This window comes from Danio rerio, chromosome 16 (genome assembly GCF_052040795.2).
Source record: "Danio rerio strain M-AB ecotype USA chromosome 16, GRCz13ab, whole genome shotgun sequence".
In the NCBI taxonomy this organism is placed as follows: domain Eukaryota; kingdom Metazoa; phylum Chordata; class Actinopteri; order Cypriniformes; family Danionidae; genus Danio; species Danio rerio.
In genome coordinates, this window is record NC_141036.1 from 53,446,484 (window position 1) to 53,472,521 (window position 26,038).

Sequence of the window (26,038 nt, forward strand, 5' to 3'; positions counted from 1 at the left end):
TTATAAAATAAAATTGAATAATTTAATGAAAGCAAAAGAAGTGTGTTTAAATTGGTGTTTAAAATGAATAAATCTTTTACTTCAATCATTGATTTATTTTCTTTTCGGCTTAGTCTCCTTGTTAATCAGGGGTTGCCACAGCGGAATAAACCACCAACTTATCCAGTTGTTATGTTTTTATGCAGTGGATGCCCTTCAGGCAGCAACCCAATACTGGGAAACACCAATACACACTCTTTCACATACATACACTATACGGACAATTTAGCCTACCCAATTAACCTAAAGCGCATGTATTTGGACTGTGGGGGAAACTGAGAAACCCGGAAGAAACCCACGCGAACACTGGGAGAACATGCAAACTCCACAGAGAATGCCAACTGGCCCAGCCAGGGCTCGACCAGTGAACTTCTTGCTGTGAGGCGATCGTGCTACTCACTGTGCCATCGTGACGCAAACTCTTTAGGTTAATAAATCTTAGCTAATAAAGGGTAACTAGATTCTTAAAGTTTGAGAACAAACTTTGAGGCTGGCTTGTGAAAGCCTGACGGTAATAGTTTATTTAGTTTAAACAGTTTTAAAAAGTATGAAAATATAGATAGATAGATAGATAGATAGATAGATAGATAGATAGATAGATAGATAGATAGATAGATAGATTAGCATATTATTAGCATGATTCTAGCGTGAAATAGCATGTTGTTAGCATGATTCTAGCATGAATTAGCATTTTACTAGCATGATTTTAGCATGAATTAGCATGTTGTTAGCATGTTACTAGCATGATTCTAGCATGAATTAGCATGTTGTTAGCATGATTCTAGCATGAATTAGCATGTTTTTAGAACGATTCCACTATGAATTAGCATGTTACTAGCATGATTTTAGCATGAATTAGCACGATTCTAGCATGAATTAACATGTTGTTAGCATGATTCTAGCATGAATTAGCATGTTACTAGCATGATTCTAGCATGATATAGCATGTTGTTAGCATGATTCTAGCATGAATTAGTATGTTACTAGCATGATTCTAGCATGAATTAGCATGTTAGTAGCATGATTTTAGCATGAATTAGCATGTTGTTAGCATGATTCTAGCATGAATTAGCATTTGACTAGCATGATTCTAGCATGAATTAGCATTTGACTAGCATGATTCAAGCATGAATTAGCATGTTGTTAGCATGATTCTAGCATGAATTAGCATGATGTTAGCATGATTCTAGCATGAATTAGCATGTACCTAGTATGATTTTAACATGAATTAGCATGTTACTAGCAAGATTTTAGCATGATTTAGCACGATTCTAGCATGAATTAGCATGTTGTTAGCATGATTCTAGCATGAATTAGCATGTTACTAGCATGATTCTAGCATGAATTAGCATGTTGTTAGCATGATTCTTGCATGAATTAGTATGTTACTAGCATGATTCTAGCATGAATTAGCATGTTACTAGCATGATTCTAGCATGAATTAGCATGTTGTTAGCATGATTCTAGCATGAATTATCATGTGACTAGCTTGATTCTAGCATGAATTAGCATGTTGTTAGCATGATTCTAGCATGAATTAGCATGTTACTAGCATGACTCCAGCATGAATTAGCATGTTGTTAGCATGATTCTAACATGAATTAGCATGCTACTAGCATGAATCTAGCATGAATTAGCATGTTGTTAGCATGATTCTAACATGAATTAGCATGTTACTAGCATGATTCTAGCATGAATTAGCATGTTGTTAGCATGATGGATACATAGATAGATAGAAAGAGGTAGATAGATAGATAGATAGATAGATAGATAGATAGATAGATAGATAGATAGATAGATAGATAGATAGATAGATAGATAGATAGATAGATAGATAGATAGATAGATAGATAGATAGATAGATAGATTAAAGCAGTTTATAGATAGATAGATAGATAGATAGATAGATAGATAGATAGATAGATAGATAGATAGATAGATAGATAGATAGATAGATAGATAGATAGATAGATAGATAGATAGATTAAAGCAGTTTATAGATAGATAGATAGATAGATAGATAGATAGATAGATAGATAGATAGATAGATAGATAGATAGATAGATAGATAGATAAATAGATAAATAGATAGATAGATTAAAGCAGTTTATAGATAGATAGATAGATAGATAGATAGATAGATAGATAGATAGATAGATAGATAGATAGATAGATAGATAGATAGATAGATAGATAGATAGATAGATAGATAGATAGATAGATAGATAGATAAATAGATAGATTAAAGCAGTTTATAGATAGATAGATAGATAGATAGATAGATAGATAGATAGATAGATAGATAGATAGATAGATAGATAGATAGATAGATAGATAGATAGATAGATAGATAGATAGATAGATATAGATTAAAGCAGTTTATAGATAGATAGATAGATAGATAGATAGATAGATAGATAGATAGATAGATAGATAGATAGATAGATAGATAAATAGATAGATTAAAGCAGTTTATAGATAGATAGATAGATAGATAGATAGATAGATAGATAGATAGATAGATAGATAGATAGATAGATAGATAGATAGATTAAAGCAGTTTATAGATAGATAGATAGATAGATAGATAGATAGATAGATAGATAGATAGATAGATAGATAGATAGATAGATAGATAGATAGATAGATAGATAGATAGATAGATAGATAGATAGATAGATAGATAGATTAAAGCAGTTTATAGATAGATAGATAGATAGATAGATAGATAGATAGATAGATAGATAGATAGATAGATAGATAGATAGATAGATAGATAGATAGATAGATAGATAGATAGATAGATAGATAGATAGATAGATAGATAGATAGATTAAAACAGTTTATAGATAGATAGATAGATAGATAGATAGATAGATAGATAGATAGATAGATAGATAGATAGATAGATAGATAGATAGATAGATAGATAGATAAAAACAGTTGATAGATAGATAGATAGATAGATAGATAGATAGATAGATAGATAGATAGATAGATAGATAGATAGATAGATAGATAGATAGATAGATAGATAGATAGATTAAAGCAGTTTATAGATAGATAGATAGATAGATAGATAGATATATAGATAGATAGATAGATAGATAGATAGATAGATAGATAGATAGATAGATAGATAGATAGATAGATAGATAGATAGATAGATAGATAGATAGATAGATAGATAGATAGATAGATAGATAGATTAAAGTAGTTTATAGATAGATAGATAGATAGATAGATAGATAGATAGATAGATAGATAGATAGATAGATAGATAGATAGATAGATAGATAGATAGATAGATAGATAGATAGATAGATAGATAGATAGATAGATAGATAGATAAAAGCAGTTTGAAAAAGGATAGATAGATAGTTTTGAGGTCACAAAGTTAGATCTATTGTTAAGTCAATGACAGTCTTTTGCAATAAAAGTCTATGGGACTGTTGTTGCTAGGGTGCAGTATCTGGTAGTTAGGGTGTGGCTAGAAAGTTAAAAGCTCTTCAGTTATTGGCAGTTTGGTAGTCTAAGTTAAATGAGCTCAGCCATTAGTCTGGTGGACAGTCTGATTGAGAGTTATGAGCTCACAAAGTTTGATCCCATGTTAAGTCAATGAGAGTCTTTTGAATGGAAGTCTATGGGACAGTTTCTAAGGTCCAAAAGTGGTTGCTAGGGCGTGGCCAGAAAGTTAAAACCTCATCAGTTATTGGCAGTTAGGTAGTCTGAGTTAAATGAGCCCAGTTAGAAGTCTGTGTGACAGTCTGATGCAGAGTTATGAGGTCACAAAGTTTGGTCCAATGTTAAGTCTATGGGATTTTTCCGACGGTCCCGGGACGTTTTTCGGAAAATCGAATATCGGATCAGTCGGAAAAGATATGGCATACCGAGTCAGAATAGTTTGGAGGTCTGGTGTGAGTTTGGTGGTCATAGCTCGAAAGCTCTAGGAGGAGATAGATTTTGAATTTTAGTCTCAGAAGAAGAAGAAGAATAATATATAAAAAAAATAATAAGTTTAAATAGGATTTCAGTAGTCTGGCTTGTTTCTCAAGCCAGCCTAATAAAGAATAATGGAAACACTTTACTTTGAGTATCAGTAGACTGTCTGCTTAATATCTGTTGATACTGCTCCTTCAACAGACATTTCACTGACTATAAAGATTTTTGCAAGTACATGTCAACTTACGATGACCCCAACCCCGACCTAACAGTCGCATTCATTCATACATTCATTTTCTTGTCGGCTTAGTCCCTTTATTAATTCCGTGTTATGAACCGCCAACTTATCCAGCAAGTTTTTTTTTCATGCAGCGGATGCCCTTCCAGCCGCAACCGGGGTTTCTGGGAAACATCCACACACACATTCACACACGCACCCATACACTACGGACAATTTAGCCTACCCAATTCACCTGTACCGCATGTCTTTGGACTGTGGGGGAAACCGGAGCACCCAGAGGAAACCCACGGGAAGGCAGGGAGAACATGCAAACTCCACACAGAAACGCCAACTGAGCCGAGGCTCGAACCAGCGACCCAGCGACCTTCTTGCTGTGAGGCGACAGCACTACCTACTGCGCCACTGCCTCGCCTCATGTAGATGCAATGCAACTTAATTCAACAAACGGACCATTAAAATTAAAATGTGACTAAATTAATGTGTGAGATGCAAAACTGAATTTAGTGTGAATTTAGAGTCTTTCATGTCAGTGTTCTGAAATCATTATCATATGCAGATTTTTCCTGCTTATTATTATTAATTTTATTAGCATTAAGATTATCAATCTTTCATTTTAATGAAAACATTACTGTATTTTTCCTTAAATGCAGCCCTGATGAGAATGAGGAACTATAAAAATATGTATTTATTTATTATTATTTATACATTTCTCACAAAAAAATAAACCAAAAACTGAATTATTATGCATTATCACAGATGTATTAGATATATCTGTGTTAGGCTTTAAGCCAAATATCCTACTTTAATTTGTCTAGTTCAATCAATCAATCAATCAATCAATCAATCAATCAATCAATCAATCAATCAATCAATCAATCAATCAATCAATCAATCAATCAATCAACAAATCAACAAATCAATCAATCACTCAATCAATCAATCAATCAATCAATCAATCTGTTGTAAAACATTATCACAATTTCAAATCCCTAGATTTGATTATATTATGATGCAAGGTTAAATTTTCCAGCATTTTTACTCTACATTTACATGTTTAGTTCAATGATACAAGCCATTTATGTGTGAATTACTGAGGAGTTTACTAACAACTTCAGTCTAGTTTATTTTGGATTACATACAACTTCTGAGTAAAGCATCCAATTAAAGTTCTAAATCTAAATTTAACGGCCACTTTAAAATAATGTTTCATTAGTTAATGGTTGTTAATGTATTTACTAATGTAATCTAAGAATGAACAAGACCTTGTACAGCATTTATTAGCTCAACATTTACTAACGCATTATTAAAATCCATTCCATGCGCTGTTATCAAATCAACAATTCACTTTATTCCAATGAACTAATCCACTATAATACATATACTAATATTATAATAAATAAATACCGTAATATATGTATTGTTCACATTAGTAATAATAACATTAACAATAACTAATATAATATTATTATTAAGTTACCAAAATATCCCTATAAATCCATAAACTATACTTTTAAAATCTTCTAGGTTTGTACAACAGCATTGTGTGAGATGCAAATAATCTTCCTTTTAAATCTCATTAGCACATGCTTATTTCTTTTCAGCATGTGCAGATGCATCAACACTCGTATGACCTTAGAAGACTTGATGTACAGTTTTTCTGGTCTGGTTGTGAAGCTTAAAGAAAAACTCGCACAGGTCTGATGGCAAATAATGACGACGTTTCATTAACAGATGAACTGTTCCTTAAATAGATAAATCTGTGCAAGTTAGCTGGAATCAAACCGACAGCTTGTCAGTAAGAAGAAATGGAGTAGTGTGTCACGCAGCGACAGAAGTCATTATTCAGCTCAGCTTAATTAACTTGTTTTAGGCTGACACATAATGACAGGAAATAAGAACCAAGACAAAGATGAGCTCCACTCAACAATGTGCTCATTCAAATGTATGATTTCGCTTTCAAACATGAATCAAGGCCTGAACAAGCAGACACAAAGGAATTACACGTTATCTGACTAAAGTTATAAGCCACCAGGGGTCGTGCTTTACTGTGATTTTACCATAAGAAAGAAAGAAAACAGAGAAAATTTTTATGTCATTTAAAATCTGCTTCTTTTTTTAGCCCATAAAGTGATGTTTGGGCAGTTCTGTGAAGAAAGTTACTGCGGAAAAAAAGTATGATCTCTCTCTTTCAGGGGTTATTATTATCCATTTTTAATAACCATTTTTTAAACATTATTAATTTAAATGCACTGACCATTAAATTGCCTGGTCAGAAATTTAATTTCCATTAAATTTGAATCCTGAAATTGATTTCCACAGGAATTTACTTTACATGAGGGTAATTTATGTAATTTCTGTACCTTATTAGATGTATCTGTGCTAGGCTTTAAAGCCAAATATCATACTTTAATGTATCTAGTTCAATCAATCAATCAATTAATTAATCAATCAATCAACAAACCAACCAATTAGCCAACCAACCCACCAACCAAATAATCAACCAACCAAATAACCAACCAACCAACCAACCAACCAATCAACCAACCAACCAACCAACCAACCAATCATACAAAATCAATCAATCAATCAATCAATCAATCAATCAATCAATCAATCAATCAATCAATCAATCAATCAATCAATCAATCAATCAATCAATCCACAAACTAATTAACTAATCAACCAACCAACCACCCAACTAATCAACCATTTTTTTCCCAACCAACCAACCAACCAACCAACCAACCAACCAACCAACCAACCAACCAACCAACCAACCAACCAACCAACCAACCAACTAATAATCAATGAACACAGCAATTAATTAACTACACAACCAACAAACATGTTTTCCAACTAACCAACCCACCAACCAACCAACCCACCCACCCACCAACCAACCAACCAACCAACCAACCAACCAACCAACCAACCAACCAACCAACCAACCAACTAATAATCAATGAACACAGCAATTAATTAACTACACAACCAACAAACATGTTTTCCAACTAACCAACCCACCAACCAACCAACCCACCCACCCACCAACCAACCAACCAACCAACCAACCAACCAACCAACCAACCAACCAACCAACCAACCAACCAACCAACCAACCAACCAACTAATAATCAATGAACACAGCAATTAAATAACTACACAACCAACAAACATGTTTTCCAACTAACCAACCCACCAACCAACCCACCCACCCACCCACCAACCAACCAACCAACCAACCAACCAACCAACCAACCAACCAACCAACCAACCAACCAACCAACCAACCAACCAACAAACCAACCAACCAACCAACCAACCAACTAATAATCAATGAACACAGCAATTAATTAACTACACAACCAACAAACATGTTTTCCAACTAACCAACCCACCAACCATTTTTTTTTCAAATCAATCAATCAACCAACAAACCAAACAATCAACCCCAGCCAACCAACTAACGAATCAATCACTCAACCAATCAATTATCCAACCAACCAACCAATTATTTTTTCAACCAACCAACCAACCAACCAACCTAGCAACTAATCAATCAAAACAACCAACCAAACGACCAACCAATCAGCCAACCATCTAATTAACCAACCAACCAACGATTCAACCAATCAACTAACCAACCAATAAACCAACAAACCAACCACTCAATGCAGTGAGACATTCCCTTGACAGAACTCTGGCATGTTTATTGATTGTAATAACAGACAAAGAAATAGTAATTGTGATAAAAAAAAAAAAAATCTCATGTATTCAACGGCATCTTGTTATCAATCATATTTAAATTCCAGATTCAAATTCTGCTTTGTTTGCAAACGAATCCGAGGCAGAATAAGGTGAGCAAAGGACCAAGTTCTTACTGATGCATTTAAAAAAGTTATTTAAAAATGAAGTTCTTACTCATGAGAAAGACGGTCTTTTTTCTCAAAAGTCTTCTTGTCTTTAGCAATTCACTTTCAGTTTCTTTGTAGACCTGCATTTGCGTCATTATTTATGTTCAATGAAGGGCGGTGCTAAAATGGCAGTAACAGAAGTAGGCATTGTTCTTCTGTGTAGGTGGAGTTTAGCCACACTCTTATGAATTAAAGTGCACATTGTCATTTTGGCAGCTAAAATATAAGCTGTAATTAGACTAAAGAAACAATTTTGAAGAGAATTAAAATAGCATATTATTGATATACTATAGGATACACACTCTTTTCCTCTCCATATGCACCAGACCCTTTCTTTTAAACACTTCATGTTTCTGGGAAAACATTATGCAATTCTGAGTGTGCTTTATATAGGTAGGTTGCTTGACAACACAACCTTTCCTCTCTGTGTGCACATGTATGTGTGTGTATGTGTATTTAAAATAAAAATCTTGCTAATCTTAGACTTCTCATGGCATTGATGTTATGGCTAACAATTTTTAGACATCCCTTTCATACTTCAGTTTCTTATCCAATCTTCTGACCAATCAAATGCTCTGTAGTATCTGACATGCCCCGCCCCCTTCAAGACACTTCTCATTTGCTTTTCATTTGATGCACTTGATCTCAACCGGTCTCACTGATAAAGTTGTTTTTCAAAGAGGGAAAATGGTACTATTTTCCACAATATACATTGAATAAAAATGCACATTTGAAGTACTTCATGGGACCTTTAACATTTGATGCATCTTACCTGAGCAATGAGGTTGCGAGCCACCCCACTGGCCGTTTAGTTGGCAGGCTCGGGTGGATTCACCAATCAAAACTCTGTCTTCTAAACACCTGTAGTGAACTGTTGAACCGAAGGTGAATTTGTCCCCTGTTACAACCGCATGAGGAGGAGAACCAGGGTGACCACAGTCCACCTCTGCAGAAGAAAAAAATAAATAAATGACATGATAATTAAACAGATAGGTCTACGCACCATGTCTCTTGTTTTAATGTCTATCATTTTAGGCACTCCTCATGTACTTTTACTTCATGCTTCTTGTTTTATTGGCTAATATGCCACATTCTGATTGGATGATTGTTGTCATGTCATCACCAAGTTCACATTCTCATGTCAACAAGACAAATCAAGTCCCGTCCTTGTGCTGTATAGGTACAAATTACAAATACTCAAATTACTGTAATTAAGTAGTTTTTCTCAGGAATTGTAATAAAACGTGTCTTTTTACTTTCTCTTGAATATATTTTTAGTGCAGCATTGGTGCTTTTACTTAACTTCCAGTCACTGCTTTTGTCTCTGAGGATTGAAAAAAATCCTGTCCTAGCAAAATCACACATACTGAACCACCTTAAGACATGCAGCAAACTGTTTGGAAGCATTAAAAGTGCCCAAGAAGATACTTTACACGAAAAAACCTAGAGACTGTTTACACTTTGTTACTGATGACCCAGTCGGAGTTCGAACCAGCAACCTTCTTGCTGTGAGCCGATTGTGCTACCCACTGCGCCACTCTGCTGCCTCTCATCAGACATATAATAATCATATATCTGACATAATCATATCTGCTTTTTAATAGAAATTCTGAATAACACGACAATAAAAGCTGACCCCACTTGACTCCGAATGATTGGCGTTCCTAGATCTTTGCAAATGTGGAGATGTTACAGTGAAGGTCTGCAGGCACAGATTCTGTGTGGGTCGGTCTGTAACCCTTTCTGAAGATGTCACCAGAAACAAGTGCTGCGTGGGTGAATTTTAGCAAAGTGAAAGAGGACACTGTACAATGCAACATTTGCAAGATTGCATGGAACACATATCTAAATTTAGACACTTTCAAACACTGCCTTTGAGTAACCCCTCCATCTCTAAATAGGACGAATAGCACTGGGTTTGCATGCTGTGAGCAACATTCAAACATTCATTCATTCATTTTCCTTCGGCTCAGTCCCTCTATTTTTTGGGTTGCCACAGCAGAAGGAACTGCCAACTTATCCAGCATATGTTTATAGAGCGGATGCACTATTCAGCTGCAACCCAGTACTGGGAAATACCCATACACACTCATTCACACTCATACACTACGGCCAATTTAGCTTATTCAATTCACCTGTGGGGGAAACCGGAGCACGAGGAAACCAACACCAAATAAGGGAGAACATGCAAACTCCACACAGAAATGCCAACTGACGCAGTCGAGGCTCGAACCAGCAACCTTCTTGCTGAGGCAACAGTGCTAACCACTGTGTTGCCACATTAAAATATGCCTCATTTATTTTATTACATTTTTTTATGAGGACCAGGATATTTTAGGGCAACAACAAACTTATTTAGGCAGTTTGAGTGTGTGTGTGTGTGTGTTGAATAATTGTCCATCATACATCATTTACATCAATTTTACAGTATTTGAAAGTAGTCTGTACTGTACTGTACTGGAAGACACAGTTAATAAAAGGGAACACTATGGGGCAAGTCTGAGTGCTTGGTGGTGCTTCATTTCTAATGCACACACACTTTTTTGTATTGTTTTCAGTTTAATTCTAGCCTTGTTTTTCATGACACCTTGGACTCATGTTTCTGCCATTGGTTCCTTAGGGTGATATGCTAGCTTCTGTTTGGATGGTCATCACCACCTCACATGTGCATTATTCAATAGTTTGGAACATAAGGACTGCATCCATACATCTCTGAAATGACTCAAATACTTATTAATAAAGTCATCTGGAATGGCAAAGAAAGCATTTTTGCAGGACTCCCAGAGTTCATCAAGATTCTTTGGATTTATCTTTAATGCCTCCTCCTCCATCTTACCCCAGACATGCTCAATAATGTTTATGTCTGGTGACTGGCCTGGCCAATCCTGGAGCACGTTGACCTTCTTTGCTTTCGGGAACTTTGACGTGGAGGCTGGAGTATGAGTAAGAGTGCTATCCTGCTGAAGAATTTGCCCTCTCTTGTGGTTTGTAATGTAATGAGCAGCACAAATGTCTTGATACCTCAGGCTGTTGATGTTGCTATCCACTCTGCAGATCTCTCGCACGCCTCCATACAGAATGTAACCCCAAACCATGATTTTTCCTTCACCAAACTTGACTGATTTCTCTGAGAATCTTGGGTCTATCCGGCTTAAAATATGTCTTCTGCAGTATTTGTGATGATTGGGATGCAGTTCAACAGATGATTTATCGGAAAAATCCTTTTGCCACTTAGCCAAATAATCAACTAGAAAAAGTTGTTTGTTAGAAAAAGTCAAGTTACTTTTTGTTACTCCAACAACTGGGATCAATGACAAGACTTTTGCCAGTTAGTGTACACATGTGCCTGGTTTTTTTTTCTGTCAGCTTTGCATTTTGACTGTTTGACAGCATCTTATGATGCACAGGTTAGTGTCAGCTTGCGTTTAATTCAAGTATTAATACATTTTTATGGCCCAAAACAATATTGTGCGTCTAATTAATATGTTTCGTGACAAGGAACCATGAAATAAGTGGAATAAAGTACATACAGATGTTTGTTTTCACACAATAAAGCCCTTTAGTCTTATCCAACAGTGTTACGCTTTGCTTTGGGCTGCTGATAAGCCTTTCAGGCTTTATTTTTTGACAAAAGGCTCCTTGATGTGCTTTATTCATTCATTTATTCATTAATTTTCATTCGGCTTAATTTCTATTAAGAGGTCACCACAGCGGATTGAACCGCCAACTATTCCAGCATATGTTTTATGCAGTGGATGCCCTTCACATTTATGCTGCTCATCTACCTAGGACTGGGAAACACTTATACACACTCTCACATTCACACACACACACACTCATACACTGTAGACAATTTAGTTTATTCAATTCACCTATAGCGTATGTCTTTGGACTGTGAGAACATACAAACTCCCCAAAGATCAGCCAGGACTCGAATCAGTGACCTTGATGTGCTTTATCTTTTACTCTAATGATGTGTGCAATAATTAGCGAATGATCCCCAACATCTGGGGAAGTCTAGAGCCTGGATTTATTACGAGTACAAAAACACAAGAGCGAAGATTTCCCTGTGATCCATTCCTTTCAGATGTGTGAAGTGTGTATCTGTGCGCACACCCCAACAGCAATAATTCATCTCTCATGCGACACTCAAGAAACACACAAGCTTTTTTTTAAATTAAATTTAGCTAAGCTTCTTTTCAGGCCTGTTTTTTTGATGTCTGCTTTCTTTTGAATTGGAAATGCACCTGAGCAACACCCAAGGAGGTTAACATTTTTATAATATTCATCAGGCTGAAAGAGGTGCTTATTAAAATTCCCAGTCTAAGAGCAGCAAGTATCCTCTCTGTCGCACCAAAGTAAAGTGCAGAATTATCTTGTGTACACTTGAGAGGAAAAAACAAGACTAATAGACAGCTAGGAGGACGGTGGCTTTCTTTCCCGGTGCAAACAGCTCGACGAGAATTGGTCAAATTCAGGTTTGAAGCAATTACCGGGACAGAGATGGAAAGTGAGAGCAGGAGGCAATTACTATCTCACAGGCAAATGAACACATCTCTTTAATGAATGTGTGCTTGCTCTTGACCTTAATACTCTACGCTTTGGCAAACCACAGTAAAGGTGTGCTAAATTCACCACTGTCCACTGTTCAGATTCAAACTCTGAAGGCTTTTACACAGACAGCATCTTTGAACCCGGCGCTGCACTTGACTGCATGTTGGCGAACCCGTGACACATTCTGTCGCCTCGCAGACGGCAAGAGTTCAAAGATTGTGGATGATAAAGAGGCCAAATAATGAGAAATAAAGTGATGGGAGCGGACGTACCCAGGCATTCTGGTAATGGCTTGTCCCAGTAGCCCACCGGCTGGCAGGTCAGAATCGATGACCCGAAGAGGTAATAGCCTGGATTGCAGTCATAGGACACCACAGTCCCGAAAGTGAAGTTTCCGTACTCAATTTTGCTCTTCCTGATTGAGTTGGCTGGTATTCCGGGATCAGTGCAGTTGACGACTGAAGAAAACAAACAGATGGAGAGGAAAAAAAAAACAATAGGAGAATCGTTATATAAGCAACACAAAATATGAAAATGTGTGTTTAAAGGTTTAAAAGAATAAAAGTGCAATTTAGCCATTTATGATGACACTTTTTCACAAAGTAAACTGCATCCTATTTAATTGTACTTTTTTTAAGCAAAATGTAATGTGTATTATACATTTTTACAGCAGACTCCCACTAAAATGTAAATAAACACACACACACACACACACACACACATATATATATATATATATATATATATATATATATATATATATATATATATATATATATATATACAACAGTTCTGTCTGGTTCTCAAATCTGATTGGCTGATAGCCGAGATGTATTTAAGTAATATCAGTACCTGTAAAGCCTCATTACCCTTTGTGTATGACTCCGCCCACATACAGCCAGCAAAAAGCAGACACAACAGATCTAAAGTTTAAAAGATGCTTGCTCAGCTGTTTAACTGTCAGCTTATGATTTGAATCCAACACGGAAGAAAGTAGTTCCTCATACAAAAGGGTTTTTGAGACTCTCCATGTTTAGTTTTGTTTTTATATACACAATTATGCCGTCAAACTGTTGTATAAACACAATATCACACGAGTAGCAGTGTGATATGGCTGTATATCGGCACTGATGGGGGCACTAACGCCCTATTCACACGGGGCGTCAGCGTCAACGCTTCCCATTCACTTTGAATGGGTGATGTCAGGCATTGCCGAACTGCATTGTGGATCCGTCGGCACCGCTTCAGAAGCGTTGCTCGCTGCAGAAGTTAGGACTAGCTCAACTTTTCAAGCACCAACGGAAGCGTCAGCCAATCAGATCGCTGTATGCAAATACACCAGCTCAGACAGTGGCCTATTGCTGACTGGATTTCATTGGCTGACGCCATATATCTAAAAATATTAACTTACAAAAATAATCTTAAAATAATAATAAAGCAACAAAAAAATTTTGATATAACAACAACAAAATGAATAAATAAATAATTAAAAGTAATGTAAACCTTAAAATAAATAAATAATAGCAATGCAAACCATAAAATAAACAAATAAATAAATAATTAAATAAATACATGCACTGTAGACCTTAAAATAAATAAATAAATAAATGCAACGTAAACCTTAAAAAAAATAAATAAAAAATAAATAAATAAAATGCAATGTAGACCTTAAAATAAACAAATAAATAAATAAATAAATGCAATGTAGACCTTAAAATAGATAAATAAATAAATAAATGCAACGTAGACCTTAAAATAAAAAAATTAAAAAATAAAATGCAAATTAGACCTTAAAATAAATAAATAAATAAATGCAATGTAGACCTTAAAATAAATAAATAAAAAATGAATAAATAAATGAATGCAAGCTAGACCTTAAAATAAATTAATTAAAACAAATAAATGAATAAATAAAATGCATTTGTGACAATAGAAAAAATAAATAATTTATTTTTCACAAGAAGTTTTTTTAGATAATGACTACATTAAAACAGTATGCCATAAATGAACCATTTTGACAAGATGTCTTGTATACAGTATGTCTAGAGACTTGCATTCATAAAATGTCCAAAACAATAATAAAATCTAGGATCATCCGTCCATTGTGTGAAGAGGATAATATAATATATTCTAAATTTCTTTTTTACTTAAAACCTGAGCATTGGTGCTGTTCCAGAACAATCTCTTCAAAAACATAACCTGAAGGACCTTTTGAGAATATTTCTTGAGGATTTTTTTTACCAATTGCTTTGAAAATCGCATGTTGAATCTAAAACTCCTATTATTTTCCTAACATAAAACTCTGAAAAGCTAAACTCTAAAACTTTTGAGAGTAACTTTTTTTATTTTCTGTGCTTCCACATTTTCTCTCTATCAGCTCCAAATATGTTAATGGGGTATTGAATATCAATGGGAACTATACAGTACATTGTGCATTTATATATGAGTGTATCTATTTATTCATGTCTTCAAATTAAACAAACATCAAACATCAAATACATCCATTTATGATTTATCATTTTTTATTTCCCTTAAAGTTTTTTTTTTTTTGTAAAGTTAAATTAAATCTAATTACATTTTTTTATTCAATCTTAAAATGAAGCAGATCTTTCATTAAACTCTCACACTTTCACAATCATAAATACTTTATAATCATGACCGGGCCATTGATATGAATATGAAGGTCATTAAGTGTCGTTAGCTCAGTTATGTCATTTAAAATCCAAAGATTACATTTTTTTACTTCTTTATGACAACTTAATTACATAATGTTTGTCTTCGTCATTATCAAGACAACACAGCTTGTTATAAACTTGTCATGAACATGATTGCCATGAGGTTATTAATTGTTTCGTGAATTTAACAACAGTATCATTAATATTTGTCTTGGCCTTCAGTGGTACAAATTAAATTTTGTCATTAAAATAAATTATTAAATCAATGAATATTAATGACACTGTTATACAATTATTTGACAGAGTATTGACACTTTTACTAAGAAATTTTAATGACAAATTCCAACCCCGGGTCATTTTGAAAACATTCAGCTTTTTGTTTTCACGAATCCACTAGAGACCACTTTGTACGCTTTTTGAGATCTCAATTTCTCTTGCAAGTGCCATTACATAAATCCACCAGAGGCTGCTTTCGACTGACTGACTGATCGACTGACCCACCCTCCTTCCTCCCTAAACCCAACCACTAGTGTTTTTAAAAGCACAGATCGACCAGCGCCCACGCACTTTCCTACACCCAAAAAAGCAAGCGAGAAAAAGAAAAGCCCTCTTCTGATTTTCACCACATTTTCAGATATTACCACATTCTCACTGATATTTACTTGTTTAGATTATTTTTTGGCTTTTGTTTTTGTCTTACCCGCTTTTTGGAATCGTTCTTTGCGAGACTCAGACCTCGTGTCGTGGTTAACTACTTATCAGACAGTAAACGTCATACCGGCCCGTAGAATTCATTTTAAAGATGATTGTAGCCATACGAACTACTGGCTACATAATTCGCAATCTCCAGAATAGGGCTACTTTGTCGGAATGAGCCTATGTCCACAAATTCAGATCAAAGTGATAAAAAAAATATATTCACGGCCCAATAATACTGGCTTCATGACAATTATGTTTATGACGGATTTATGACAAGTTATGCTGTCTTGATAATGTCAAGTTGTTGAGACAAACATCTCAAACAATAACATCTTTGCATTTAAAATCACATAATAATAGTTGTCAAAAACATGCATACAATTTAATTCATATTCACGACATGTAATTTCATGATTATAAAGGGTTTATGACAGTCTTATGAACTCCCATTCAAGTAAAGCATTACTAATTTTGTATCATTTTTCTATTTGTGAATAAACGGTTAAACTCGATGTGAATAAAACCAAGGACCAAACATTAGATCACAGCCTCTTCGATGAGATAAACCCACGTATTTCTTGACAATTAACCTACAAAACCAAAATCCAGTACAGCAATCAAGCCAGCATCTCTGTTGATCTGTTCATCCAGTGTGTTGTCAGACTCCGCCACTACAGACCATCCTCAGAGACCCTCGTAATCACGCCACTAACAAAGCACAGATTACATTCAGAACATGCATCTCATCTACAGCTAATCTGTCACTATTCACACCGTGACTCAATGTGTTAGTGTTGGCTGAAAGAGGGCCAGAGGGCTGAAATTGGTCATTGGGTTTTTTGGTTTTTTTAAACCGTCGCAGCCTGAAAGTCATTACCATCAACGCCACAGTGCTTAGATTTGAGTGTAATGAGAAAAGGAGTGATTTGATGTGCAAACCTCTGCATGTGGGTGGGTGCTGGCTCCACTGCCGGTCGGACTGACACTGCGCTTCAGACGGCCCTTCCAGAATGTAGCCCTTATTACAGAAGAAGGTCACCACGTCATTTAGGTTGAAGCCGTCACCAACCGTACGGCCGTAGATCGGGCTGCCCGGATGACCACAGCTGATGGCTGAGGAGGAAAAAAAAGCCAAAATTAGTACTGTATTTGAATTCTTTGTAATACACAGTGCTCAGCATGTATGAGTACACCTCCCATCTATCTTTTACATTTATATTTTCTATAAAACGCTATACAATAATATATTTTGTGAAAATATATGAGTTTAGCAAGTACTAAAGCCAAATCTGTCAATAGTATCTGGATGCAGCCTTTATGATGCAAGCTCAGATTGCATCACTCAGCGATGCAATGTCAGATAAAATGCACTCAATGGAGTGAGTGACGTCACTGTGAGGGGTAGGGTTAGGGGTGGGATTAGGTGACCATGCATAAACGTTTCTTTCTCAAAAACACAAACACATACAAACATGCTGCTTATGTATTATTGTAGCCCAACTTGTGCTGTTTACAGTGATATCACACTTTAGCCATTAATATGTTTTTAAGATACTGAAAACAACACAAATGTCAGTGCATGTCAAAACTTCTCCAGAGCCCCAAAACACCCTCAGACCCCAGAGGGTTAAAAGCATTGGATGCAGCTCAGATTGCACTGCGCCAGGTCTGCAACCAGACCCCGCTCAAATCTGAAATCTAACAACTTATGATAACAGTCCAAAAATTTATATGTTTGGGGAAAATATTTAATAATTCTAAATAAAAAATGACTAATCAACAAACAAAACGTTTGTTTTGTATAGAACAAAACGTGAAAATATCTTGAATTTTTGTTTGTCACGGACCTTATTTAAGCGATTTTACTGAAACCCCATTCAAAAAACCCATTGACTTTGGGACGAGGGAACCGGAAGTGCTAGAATGCTAACTCGCTTCCGGGTGTTTGCATACAAATTGACGTCATAGTTCCTCCACTCTATTACGTAGGTGCAAGTTGGGGGTGGTTGGAGTTAAACAATGCAGAGCTGCGGCCCTCCAGGAATTGAGTTTGAGACCACTGATCTAGACGAATCAAGTGAACCAAGACAAAAAAAATAAAAAATCTTATTTGTTAGTGCATCTGACCACCCTGCTCACAGGCTGCACCATTCAAAGAAGATTCACTCTAACTAATAAAACAACAAAAGCAACAAAACTACAGAAACTTTGGTAGAAATCCATATGAAATCCTTGTTCATTTGTAAACCCACTTCAAGCATTTTTTTTTTAGATCAAAAGGCTGTTTTAAGATGATGAAACATCAGCCAAGCATGTTCTTTTGACTGCTAGCGTACTTCCATCAGTCTGCAGAAGAATAATCTCCAATGCTTGACAAGAAAAATTAAAATGCAACTTGTATGTAAGCATTCATCTAAGAAGCTTTGCATACTGCCGGATCACAAATAAAGCGAGGAAAACATCCAAATCACCCACACAGAGTCAGGTGGTGTTGGTGTTTTCCCTCATCAAATGTAACGTCAGGATTTCAGCTTGATGCCTGTCATGCGCTGAATGGGGGTTTGCCTGCATTACATGTCAAACTAATCCTTTGGATGTAAACCAAAACTTGCCGCATGTTATTGCGCATTACTCACACACGCAGGATGGCAGCTGCCCGGACCAGTTGTGATCCTGTTGGCAGATCCGCACGGAGGAACCGATGAGCCGGAAACCCGGATTGCACTGGTAGACCACTGTATCCCTGTAGCCAAAGTTTTCCCCGATCACTTGACCGTTCACGATCCGTTCAGGAATGCCACAGTGTCCGGCTGGGAAAAAAAAGAGCAGAGAACATTTGAGCGTAAAATAATATGATTCCCCTCTGTTTAATGTGATTAAGAAGAAAGACACGTTCCACTCTGAATGAATGACACTCTTTTAATACGCAATTACTGCAAATCTGAAATGTTTCAGAGAAATACCACAATGCATTATGGGATTGGATTCATGCAGGGAGGATCAGATGGAGTTGTATAAATTGGTCAAAATTTGCACTAAAAATGTTCACAATATATTAAGAAAAGACCACAGCTGATGGGCAGCAAGGTGGCTCAGTGGTTAGCACTGTCGCCTCACAGCAAGAAAGTCGCTGGTTCAAACCCCCACAGTCCAAAGACATACGATAAAGGTGTGCTGGATATACCAAATTGGCCATAGTGTATGTGTGTGTGAATGGAAGAGTGTATGGGTGTTTTCCAGTGCTAGGTTGCAGCTGGAATGGCATCGGCTGCGTGAAACTTATTCTGGAATAGATGGCGGGTCACTCCACGGTGACAAACCCTGCTAAATAAGAGCCTAAGCCGAAGTGAAATGAACGAATAAATGAATTAACGACTTCAGCTGAAACTCATCTTACTATACAGATAGGCTGCGTCTAAAATCACATACTTCCCTACTATAGTATTCGAAAAACAGTATACCAGAAATACCCACATGACCTACTACTTCCGGCGAGATTCTGTAGTGTGCATCCAATCAACGCTACTCTATCCCATATATCCCATATTCTTATGCATGAGAATTCATGAATGGGAGTGAAGTGACGCACCTGATGCAGGTAGGTCATGTGATAATGACAAATGGTGGATTGTAGGACGCTCAATTTCCACTTATACTACTTACATTCATACTATATAACATACTTGTAGCAGTGTATTCAAATGTAGTACATACTTTAGTATGCAATTTCAGATGCAGCCATAGTAAAACGCCTATCAGTACAGCTAGTAAATGCTAGCAATTCATGCTAGCCCTGTGCTAAACATGTTAGTAAATTTGAAAAAATTTTTATTTGTAATGCGTTAGCACCTGCTAGAAATCTGCTATCAACATTATAAACATTGATATGGACATGCTAGCACATTATAAGACATGATAGTAACTTGATAAATTAAGCTAATCATTTCCATAACATGTTAAGAATGCAGTAAAACATGTTAATTATTTGCTAAAATAAACATGCAAGAAACGTACTATCAAAACTATTGAATAATGCAAAAAATAAGCTAATACATGTTCGAAACTTGTTAAAACAAATAAGCTAGTATTGCTAAAATGTTAGCAACTATGTGACAACAATCTATGACAAATCAGTGTCCATATTCTTTTACTTTTTTTTTAAATTCCCATGCCCGCTTCAGCCTGTTGAAATCAAAGGAAGCTAATTTGAAACATTGTAACTTATACCATGCTAGTAATGTGTTAGCAACTTATTAAATATTGTTAGAAGACATCATGAGAATGCTAGCACAAAATAAAAAAGCTAAACAATTTCCACAGCATGCTAAGAATGTGCTAAAACAAGTTAACAATTTGCGAAAATAATAATTCTAGCATCATTCAGGTTAAAACAGGCTATTACATACGTCAACAGTATGCTAGCACCTGCTAGAAAACTCCTAGCAACATATTAAATACTGTTAAAACACATCATGAGAATGCTAGCATTCCATTAGACATGCTACTAACTTGCCAAAACATCCTAACCAATTTTTACTACATGCTAAGAATATGCTAAATCATGTTAGCAATTTACTCAAGTAAAAATAAAAGTAACATGTTAAAACATCATGCTAACAAATTACTGCACACTGTACATGTAACCAATAGGCTCAAACAATTATACTAATTACAAAAACATTGGCAAATCTACATCTAACAACATGTAAATACATGTTAGCATCATGCTAAAACAAACACATGCTATTAGCTAAAACATGTACATCTATCTAACCATCCATCTATCTATCTATCTATCTATCTATCTATCTATCTATCTATCTATCTATCTATCTATCTATCTATCTATCTATCTATCTATCTATCTATCTATCTATCTATCTATCTATCTATCAATTTATCTATCTATTTATCGATCGTTCTATTTATCCATCCATCCATCCATCCATCCATCCATCCATCCATCCATCCATCCATCCATCCATCCATCCATCCATCGTTCTATTTATCCATCCATCCATCCATTTATCCATCTATCGTTCTATTTATCCATCCATCCATCCATCCATCCATCCATCCATCCATCCATCCATCCATCCATCCATCCATCCATCCATCGTTCTATTTATCCATCTATCCATTGATCATTCTAGTTATCCATCCATCCATCCATCCATCCATCCATCATTCTATTTATCCATCTATCCATCGATCGTTCTATTTATCCATCCATCCATCCATCCATCCATCCGTTCGTCCATCCATCCATCCATTTATCCATCTATCATTCTATATATCCATCCATCCATCCATCCATCCATCCATCCATCCATCCATCCATCGTTCTATTTATCCATCTATCCATTGATCATTCTATTTATCCATCCATCCATCCATCCATCCATCCATCCATCCATCCATTGTTCTATTTATCCATCTATCCATCGATCGTTCTATTTATTCATCCATCCATCCATCCATCCATCCATCCATCCATCCATTGTTCTATTTATCCATCCATCCATCGTTCTATTTATTCATCCATAAAACCATGCATCCATCCATCCATCGTTTTATTTATTCGTCCATCCATCCATCCATCCATCCATCCATCCATCCATCCATCCATCCATCCATCCATCGTTCTATTTATTCATTCATCCATCCATCCATATATCCATCCATCCGTCTGTCTGTCTGTTTGTTTATCTATCTGTCTATCTATCGTTCTATTTATCCATTCATCCATTGATCGTTTTATTTATCCATCCATCCATCCATCCTTCCATCCATCCATCCATCCTTGGTTCCACCGATGTATTTCTTTTAGTCAATAAATGTTGACTTTCACCCTGCTGTTAGCTTCCTTTAATATCTCGCACACTGTGTTTACTGTTTACTTCGTTTTCTATATTTGCTCTGTCCTTTTCATTTGTTTTATTGCTTGAAATGAGTTTGTGACTTCTTGATTACACTTGAAAAACTTTTTTTATTACGAGGAGTAATGAACGCAATAAAAAAAAAAAACCTGACTTTCAAAGTTAATCAAATCCCCCAAACACAATCATTTCCACGGCTATTTATCAATTTGCAAAGCGATTTAGGAATCCGAATCCATATTCTTTAAATGTGTTTTCCAATCCCCATGCCTGCGATGTGACAGAAATGTTACCGCGAGACCATGTCCTACTTGAGTGAATTTCATTGTGCGCCGTGCTGAATAGAGATATATTCATGATCCGCCCACGGACAGCCACCGCTCAATCCCACAACAGATACTGCAATATCGATGCATCCGAGGATCAACACAATGGAATCCAAGGCTCTTTTTGGTGGACAAAGTAATGCACAACATTGCTTTAGTACCGACGAGAGACAAAGAAAGATTGCAAATGGAGAGCTGTCAGGTCTTTTTTCCTTCTCTCAGATATGATTGATGACAGAACTCAGCAGAGGCCGGCACACTTCACAGAGCACTGCGTCCGCTGAACTACTGCAGAAATCATTTCTTCACCTCTGTCCCTCTCACTTCATTTTCTGTTGGGCGCTTTGGACCTGAAATTATTCTACTACATGAAGACACTTGCAAACACAATGGAGAAATGTTCCACAAGGAGTTTCAAAACCTACAGAAGTATAGTGCATACATATCATTTATAAAACCAAGGCAACATGATTAAGTTGCTAGGGAAACACTTTAAAAATTCAGAGTATAAAATCACACAATCTACTCTACCTGACAAAGGTCTTGTCGTCTATCCAATTTTTAGGAGTAATAAATAATAACTTCACTTCTAGTTGTTTATTTGGTCTTTGAAGTGGCTAATATGAAAGGCAACAGCCTTAAGATTACATTTATTTGACCAAAATAAGATATAATCATGCCTTGATGTTTAATTATTTAATAAGGACAGTAAGGTCTGACTGTGCTTAGACAAAATTCTTCTAACGTAACAGAAAATAATGTACAGTATAGAATATTAAGTAATTTTGCATTGGAAAAATAATTAATATTGTGTTTGACTTCCATGAGCTTGGAGGGCTGCATTCATACATCTCTGAAATGACTCAAATACTTATTAATAAAGTCATCTGGAATGGCAAAGAAAGCATTTTTGCAGGACTCCCAGAGTTCATCAAGATTCTTTGGATTCATCTTCATTGCCTCCTCCATCTTACCCCAGACATGCCTAATAATGTTTATGTCTGGTAACTGTGCTGGCCAATCCTGGAGCACCTTGACCTTCTTTGCTTTCAGGAACTTTGATGTGGAGGCTGAAGTATGAGCAGGAGCGCTATCCTGCTGGAGAATTTACTCTCTCCTGTGGTTTGTAATGTAATGGGCAGCACAAATGTCTTGATACCTCAGGCTGTTGATGTTGCCATCTACTCGGCAGATCTCACACACGCCCTCGCACTGAATGTAATCCCAAACCATGATTTTACCTTTACCAAACTTGACTGATTTCTATGAGAATCTTAGGTTCATGCAGGTTCCAATAGGTATTCTGCAGTATTTGTGATGATTGGGATGCAGTTTAACAGATGATTCATCAAAAAAAAAAAAAAAAAAAAACTTGCCATTTTTCCAAATGATCAACTAGAAGTCAATTTATTATTTGCTGCTCTTACAACAGGGGTTGACAACAATCCTTTTGTCAGGTAGTGTATACCTAAACACTACATTTTTAATTGAATTTTATTATTTTTGATAGCTCAACAGGACAGCACTGCATTATGTTTACTTTAAAGCTTTGATGACTGCAATATTGCTTTGTTTCTTTCAAATTAGAATAAAATACCTGCAAATGTGATGTGGTAAAGAATTAATTTAAAGGGAAGCATATTTTTTTTACACTGTTGGCAGATATGTTTCTTGTTTCAAGCTCAATTTACACTTTGCTTTTATATTTGTCTTTCAGAAAACAGGGCTAAATAGTTAATTTTAGGCTAATCAAGAGAATGTAATTTGATCTAAATTATGTATTTTCACTTGAAAACAAAATAAAATGTTTCCCAGTGAATGCACAGACTGAAATTATTGAAAATATTGCAGCAATGTTTTTATGTTTTTGCAAGAATTTATTTATACTGAAATATTAAATGAAGTAAAAAAAAAATTATTTCCACACTGCGCAATACTTCATTATAATTGGATTTTAAAAAATCTATCTAAAATGTTTGTGATTATTAAAGTATAAAGACTCTGAAAAACACTTTATAGCTTTAAAAAACAATGAAAAATGCTAGCAATTCATGCTAACACTGCATTAAATGCTAAAACAAATCTGAAGAAGTGCAATTAATTCCTACTAGTAATTTAGCAAATTGCTTTAAAATGGATATAAAAGCATTGTTAGAACATGTTATGAACATGCTAGGAACATTATAAAAATGCAAGTAACTTAGTAATCTATTTATCCATCCATCCATCCATCCATCCATCCATCCATCCATCCATCCATCCGATTAATTGTATGAACCGCAATACCTTCACTTTTCAAGCTCTGGAGAAAGTTCAGATTTACTGGTCAGGCTTTCTTAAGCCCAACATCTGTCCTGAATTCTTATTTTTTTAAAGAAAATTATAAAAGTTATAAATAATATTTTTGCACTCTAACACCTGACAAAATTTTACAAATATTTTAAGGTGAATTTCTGGACTTTTTTTTACACCACAAATAACAAAACATGCAGAGAAATATGAGTACATACTGTATATTTTTCATATTTTACATAACGCAATATAAGCATATAAGCCATGTGCCAAATGCATAAAACGCATGAAAAATTTAAAATCGCACCTTTTAAGTGATACCCATAAATATTAAATGACATTAGCTTAAATCTCACACCAATTCCATCCGCTAACATTTTTTTATTTTATTTTTTTAATTCCACAGAGAAACCTCACACTTGCATTATGGGATTGCCTTCTCCGTCAAGGTCAAAATCTGCTCTCTATGAAGGCATAATAATGAAGCTTTTGTCCCTACGCAGGCAGCTCACTACGCTTAAGAGCAGAGCTTTTATCTGCATGCGTCGATACATGTTCTGCATACAGTATCAGCCAAAGACATAAAACCACAGCAAAATTTCAAGTGAAAATTATTAGCCCTTCTTTACAATTTTAATTCTTTTGATATGTTTCCCCAAGTGCTGTTTAACAGAGAGTTTTTTCAACACTTTAAAAACCTAATAGTTTTAACTGATTTCTAATAACTCTTTTTTTTTTTTGTCTTTGCCATGATGACAGTACATAATTTTTTCTCTAATCATTAGTCGTTATTTTTGAGCATGGTAGCTTATAGATATCCTTAAGACTAACACACTAATACTAACATCGTAAAAATATATTTTAAATTCACAAGACATTTAAAATGCTTAACCAAGTTGGGGTTAGGGTTGGGGGTAGGACAATAGTGGTTTGTTCTGTAGCCAATAAAAAAAAAATCTTTAGAAGAAAAACATATAAAAAAAAAATGCAGTGAAAAATCATTGCTTTGCTAAACATCACTTGGGAGACTTTTGCCTTCAACTATATGAGAGCCTTGCAAGATACTACACTTTTAAAATGCTGGGTTGTTTAAACCCAATGTTGCGTCAAATACGTTGGGACAAAACCAAGTTTGGGGTAATGTTTACAACTAGATTTAAAGTTTGCTTTATAACCCAATAGCTACATTTGTCCATATTTGACCCAATGCACAACAACCCAGCATTTTTTAAGTTGTCGCGGACGAACGTAAGCAAGGTTGAGGAGTTGCAGAAGAAAGTGAAAGTGAACAGAGGAAGGTTGAGGAGGGGGATCGATAAGATAAGGTGCCCGATCAAATTTCAGAGGATCCGGCACAAATTAAGCCCTGGCTCCTCCCCTTTTTCAGAACAGCCAATAATGTTTTATTTTTAATCACTGCTGCCAATGAGGTTGAGATTAAGCACATAAAGCAATAGCATGTTAAAGCATCTTGAAT

At 35.6% G+C, this 26,038-nt stretch overlaps 1 protein-coding gene across 3 annotated transcripts in view; it reads right to left on the reverse strand.

Moving 5' to 3' along the window:
- The window catches only part of csmd3a (CUB and Sushi multiple domains 3a), a 647,261-nt gene that overhangs the window by 125,444 nt on the left and 495,779 nt on the right, over window positions 1-26,038 (reverse strand). For all 3 annotated transcript variants that reach the window (XM_087287879.1, XM_087287878.1, XM_087287880.1), the window contains 4 exons: window positions 18,701-18,874; window positions 17,004-17,177; window positions 12,963-13,148; window positions 8,909-9,082 (listed from right to left, as the gene is read on the reverse strand). In XM_087287879.1, coding sequence (XP_087144005.1) covers window positions 8,909-9,082; window positions 12,963-13,148; window positions 17,004-17,177; window positions 18,701-18,874 — 708 coding nt within the window. The remainder of the gene's footprint in view (window positions 1-8,908; window positions 9,083-12,962; window positions 13,149-17,003; window positions 17,178-18,700; window positions 18,875-26,038) is intronic.